This window comes from Otolemur garnettii, unplaced genomic scaffold, assembly GCF_000181295.1.
Source record: "Otolemur garnettii isolate 467f Iridium unplaced genomic scaffold, OtoGar3 scaffold00069, whole genome shotgun sequence".
In the NCBI taxonomy this organism is placed as follows: domain Eukaryota; kingdom Metazoa; phylum Chordata; class Mammalia; order Primates; family Galagidae; genus Otolemur; species Otolemur garnettii.
In genome coordinates, this window is record NW_003852464.1 from 56,618 (window position 1) to 62,617 (window position 6,000).

General features: G+C 47.8%; 1 protein-coding gene across 1 annotated transcript in view; it reads right to left on the reverse strand.

Annotated features, from left to right (window-relative positions):
• PROM1 (prominin 1) overlaps positions 1-6,000 on the reverse strand; it is a 79,943-nt gene that overhangs the window by 37,276 nt on the left and 36,667 nt on the right. The window contains exons 5-7 of the mRNA XM_023515338.1: positions 5,310-5,430; positions 2,899-2,962; positions 1,600-1,689 (exon numbers count right to left, since the gene is read on the reverse strand). Of these exons, the coding sequence (XP_023371106.1) occupies positions 1,600-1,689; positions 2,899-2,962; positions 5,310-5,430 (275 nt within the window). The remainder of the gene's footprint in view (positions 1-1,599; positions 1,690-2,898; positions 2,963-5,309; positions 5,431-6,000) is intronic.

Sequence of the window (6,000 nt, forward strand, 5' to 3'; positions counted from 1 at the left end):
GCTAAAGGAACTGGAGATGAGCCTATCAGTGACTCTAGGTGGCAGCCAGAGGCACCTGCTGCCAGGGCTGCCCGCTCCTTCAGCTGGCCCGGCTCTGCTGCCTGGGGACTCTTCCACACAAGAAGCAGGAATAAGGGGTGAGCCTGGAGGGCAATGGGAAGACCACCGCATAGCATGAACCCAGCCAGTAGCAGCTGGCAAAGGTGTCATGGCCCAGCCTTGAAGAGATGAGTCCCAACAAGTCAATCCCAAGTAGTTTAAGGCCACAAAAAAAATTGATGCCACCCGGACACATTTTTTGCTATGAATATTCAAAGATTTGGAATTCAACCTAGCCCAGCAGCTCAGAGCAGGGTCTTACACTCAGGCAGGGCTAGGCACAGATCCCAGGGAACTAGAGCCCTGCACATTTCTGAGCCACTTTCCTCAGCTCGTCACAATATGTGGGAACGGTTGGTGAGGAAGAGAGCTGATGTCTGGTGTCAACACCTGAGGACCATGACTGGACCCTCTGCAGGGGTACAGGCAAAGACAAGAAAAAGCCTTTTCAGGGCAGCGCCTGTGGCTCAAAGGGGTAAAGGCACCAGCCCCATACGCCAGAGGTGGTGGGTTCAAACCCAGCCCCAGCCAAAAAAAAAAAAAAAGAAAGAAAAGGCCTTTTCAGTTGTACAGACTGATTGTAAGAACCCCTGGCCTGTTCTGCCCATCCTCCTGTGTCTGTACATTCAGCTGAGCTGTCGAACAGTAAGGAACAGTAAGGAACGCCGAAAGGAAGAGGCATACTTTTCCCACTTCCAGGCAGTTCCCTCCTTAATGGCCTATTTTCTCAGGAACGCTAACTTGTGAAAGTAAAATTCATGTCAGCAATAGGACAAATGTTTTCCGTAGATGAAACTGTCCTCTCCATCAAGGGCCTGGCACAGACATTGTTCTCAACATTTGGAAGGGCCTGGAAGGTCTTTTCTCACTGTGGGAGAATATGAAGCTTGTTAATATCAGTGTATCTGTTCCCTTGTGTCATTGACCATGGGGCCTTAAGTCATGAATATAGCTTGCTTGTGAAAGTAGCTTTTCTGGGGAAAGAGGGATAAAGTAATTAACAGATCTCAAAAGACCTAAATTTCTATAGGTTACTACTCACCTTCTCTATGGGAGGTTGGCAAATGTTTTCTACAAAAGGTAAAATAGCAAGTTTTTTAGGTTTTGTACCTAAACAAAACGTGTATGGCTGTGTACCAATAAAACTTTATTTACAAAACCAGGTGGGTGGGTCCCTATCAAATCCTGCCTCTGTATCTCAAGTGACTTTTAGACCGTCAGTATGATAGCTTTAGCACAAGTTTTTTAAAAAATAAAACTAGGGCAGTGCCTGTGGCTGAAAGGAGTAGGGCACTGGCCCCATAGGCCAGAGGTGGCGGGTTCAAACCCAGCCCCGGCCAAAAAAAAAAAAACCAAACTATTATGACACAGTGTGTCTGAATCTGGCCTATTTGTATGTCCAGAGATGACAGTTCTCAAGGAAACAAGAAAACAGTAAATCTGCAGAGCCCAGGGGCTCCTGATGGCACATTCTCCTGCCGTTTCTGTCACGCTGCTTACCTGTGACCATGGACTTAATCTCATCCAGAACGGGGATCATCACGGGTCTTAGTCGCTCACGAATTCCACCTCCAAGCAAAGAACTAATACCTATATTCAAAGAAGCACAAGGTGGGTGAGGGCAGCCTCCTCCCCTCAGCCTGCATTTTCTTCACTCTTGACCCCGTTGGCCGGGCACACCAGGGTCAGCCTCTCCTGCCCTGACATCCCAACCCAGTCCAGACTTCTCTTCAAAGTCCCACACCGCAGTCCCCCAGTGACAAGTTAATCCCCAGAGACTGGGCGTTTGTGCTGGAAACAGCACTTCTCACCCTGCGCCCCTCGTCTCTCAGCGAGACTGAGCACCCGCTGTCATTGCTCAAGGCACTGTTGCTGTGCACTTGTTCATGACACAGAAGCTGTCCTGTGTGCCCTGTGGGATATTCATTTCAGCAGGTCCCTGGCTGTGACCTGTTGGATGTCAGCAGCTCTTGCCCCCCACAGCCCACCCTCACCTCCTCGTGACAACCGAAAATGTCTTCAGATGGCACCAGATATGCCAAATCTGGTTGGAAGATTTGGAAGCACTAAGCTGAGCTGTGTGTGAGCTCCCTCTGTCCCTCTGGCAGGCAGGGACCAGCCCTCACCACCCATCCACTTCTGAAGCCACTGGTTTGTCTAAGGATTCATGCATGTCCTTAGCAGGGCACCTATCATGTCCTTAGCAGGGCACCTGACAGGGACATGATTTCTTTCTCACACGGGGGATAAAGAGCAAGAACACAGAAGCTTTATGATAACTGTAAAGTGAAAAAACAAAACATCCTGCCCCAGGGCAACAGGTGTTTTCAAAAAATGCCAGGTCCTGGCTCAGCACCTGTAGCTCACTGGGTAGGGCGCCGGCCACATGCACCAAGGCCGGCAGGTTCAACCCTGGCTAGGGCCTGCAAAACAACAATGACAACTGCAACAGAAAAATAGCTGGGCATTGTGGTAGGTGCCTATAGTCCCAGCTACTTGGGAGGCTGAGGCAAGAGAATTGAGAGTTTGAGGTTGCTGTGAGTTGTGACTTCACAGCACTCTACAGAGGACATATTGAGACTCTATCTCAAAAATAAAAATAAAATAAAATAATTAAAATGCCAGGTCCTAATCCCTGAGGCAAGTCATCCATAACTCTAGGGAATTATTTTTGTTTCCTTGATGTCTACGTGCTTCCATTCTCAGTCTACGTTTCCTAGGAGGTGGCCACGGCACCTTTTAGCCAAAACAATCACAAGAAACAAACAAAAATTTGAGGCAACTTTAAATCTTACTCACTGTTCAGATCGGCGATGGCCCTGTCCTTGGTGGTGTTGTACTGGCCCAGGATATACCGGATTTGCTGGGGAAAAAAATGACATGAGAGCTCCTCTTCTGAGGTCCAGAGACACGGTAAAAAGACAAGAAGAGATTTAGCGTCCAGTTCTCCTGAGTCTGAACATCCTACAAAGGATGTTCTCAGAGATGTTTCTCTTTTCTGGCATCCAGACCTCTTCACAGGACTCCAAGACTTACGGCTTAAAATGCAGTTTGTCATTTCTTACGATTCTGGGGGTGGCCTCTGTGGGTCTTCTGGGGCTGGTGTGTCCCTGCACCCTCTGTGGACTCTCAACTGCCAGGTATCCAGCCTGGGTTTTTGCATGTGATGATCCCGGGGCAACCAGCATAGAGAGAGGAACAGTGGACACTACCAGGCTCCTGGAAGCCCGACTTCAAAACTAGCATAAAGTCACGTCCACTTCATCCTCCAGAGCAAAAGCTCATCTCAGGGACAGCCGGATTCCAAGCGTTAGAAAACAGATCTGCTTCTTGGCCACAGAAACTGTAAGAATTCTTGGCCATCTGCAATCTACTGTACTAGGTCTGTTTTATTTAGTGAAGTCACCAACTGATCCCCCGCCAAGTGGCTGTTAACCCTCCTGTTTCCCTCCTATCTCCCCACTCCCTCTGCAATACTGGGCACTATCATTTTTAAATAACTATTGACAATATTCTCCATGAAAACGTTGCAGCACTGTTCACATTTTCATGTGTCAATGACTAGAGTAAGGTGAAACATCTTACGTGCTTAAGGCCGGTATGTTTCTTCTGGAGCCTCACATTCTCTGCCCAATTTTTTATAGACTTGTTAGAGCCCTTTATCTTGGACTATACTCATTTCCTGCAAAGCCGTAACATCTCACTATCCTTGCAGGATTAGGAAAGCAGTCCCAAACTAGCCATGATTGTGGCCTAATTTTGCCAGCTTCTTAGGAAAAACGTTTGTCTTGGGAATCTTTGGGATGACAGTTTAAAAAAAAAATTACAAATTCTCATTCACAGCTTGGGACAAGGAAATATTTCCATCTGCATGTGGGCTATAAGGGTGTAGATAAAATTGACTTCTCTGTTCTCAATATTGCAAAATGCCTGCCTTTGTTTCTCTTTTATTTCTAACTGTTTTTTAAACTAGTGTGATATTTATTTCGTGTATTAAATTTTTAGAAGATAATATATTTGGAAGAATGCCTATGTGAGGGTGCTTGTGGGTTCTGGGGGACTCTCGCCAGTGAGCCTGGGAAGAGGGCATCCTCCTCTCTGTGTTATACCCACAAGCATCACACGTCTGGGCTGGTTCCTGCCCAGGTACTTTATAAAACAATGCTCAGAATAGGTAACACACCAACATGCTTCTGGAAGACAGGAAAAGGGGCCCTCCCCTCCCACTACTGCCTTTCAGCAACCCGCTCTCCTTCCCTAAAGGCCAGTGTATGTACAGGAGAGTGGCAGAGTGTGTGTTTCTGTGTTCTTCTGAGAGAATATGATACGCCTATGTGGGTATCAGCAAACAGGTGTTTATAAAGCAGAAAGTTCTCATTACAAGAATAACATTATGCAAAAAAAGGGGAGTGGCCGGGCACCATGGCTCATGCCTGTAATCCTAGCACTGTGAGAAGCTGAAACAGGTGGATCCCTTAAGTTAGAGACCAGTTTGAGCAAGAACAAGACCCCGTCTCTACTGAAAATAGAAAAACTAGCCAGATGTAGTGGTAGGCACGTGTAGTCCCAGCTACTTGGGAGGCTGAGGCAAGAGGATTGCTTGAGCCCAAGCGTTTGAGCTATGAGGCCAGGACACTCTACCCAAGGCCACAGGGTGAGATTCTGTCTCAAAAAAGAAAACAAAGGCAGAGGGAGAGGAATAAACTATACTGCTAAAATAATAATGATAATGATAATAATCACAGAGCTCAGAAAATAAAAAACATTGGGTGGCACCTGTGACTCAAAGGAGTAGGGCACTGGCCCCATATGCCAGAGGTGGCGGGTTCAAATCCTGCCCTGGCCAAAAAAAAAACTACAGAAAAATAAAAAACATCATGAGGGCCTTAAAATGGGTAAGTCTCCACTTCTCAGGCTTCTGGCTCAGAGCCAGCATAGTGGAACAGAGAAGCTCTCTCATAACCTGTACTCTAACTTTATGTCATACCTTAACAACATAAAAGCACCAATTCTGAAATTATGCTTTTGTACTCTTTGGAAAATCACCTGCTGGGACTTTATTTCCTTGTCTGCAACAATAAAAGATAACACCAGTCTACAGCTGAGGCCCTGAGTTTCTAGAAAGTTCAAATGCGATTCTGAATACGCACAGGAGCTGCAAAAAGCCAAAATTACAACGTGCCCCGGGATAAGCAGACAGTGGTTTTTACCTCTGGGGTTTCATTCATGAGAGTTCGCAGGTCTCTGAAATTGCTGTCCGCCAGTTTCCGAGTCCTTTTGAGCCGCGTCCTCACCTCGTGGTTGGCCACAAAAGCGAAGACAATGCCGATGCTGTGGGAGGAGGAAGAGGGAAGGAAGGACGCTGAGCCCGGGGTCACTGGTCACCTGCCCAGGTGGGTCGGGAAAGGGGCCCCCAGAACGGCCAGCCTCTGTCCGCACCTGCCTCCTCCTGCTACAGCCTTCCCACAACAACCCTACTGCCACCAGTAAGAGCCACAGAGCAGGGCTCGGTCCTCTCAGAGAAGCCAAATCTTCACGTGAGACAAAGTGCCCTGTTCAAAACGACCCCCTGGGGGGAACAACGGTCACAAGAAATTGTCGAGGCAGGACCCATGATCAGATGTGTGTGCACACCACACACCACATACCTCTGCTGCCCCACCCATAGCAGATGACAGGAAAAAACACTGAAATGCAAAGAGGGGCCTGGCCTTCTCCTATTTTTGGCTTCTCTGTCTGGAAGCTTCTGTATTGTCTGAGCACAAAAGAAATATGAGCTACTCTAGCATTAAAATGCCACACATTCGGCTCGGCGCCTGTGGCTCAACCGGCTAAGGCGCCAGCCACGTACACCTAAGGTGGCGGGTTTGAATCCCCAGCCCGGACCCGCCAAACAACAAT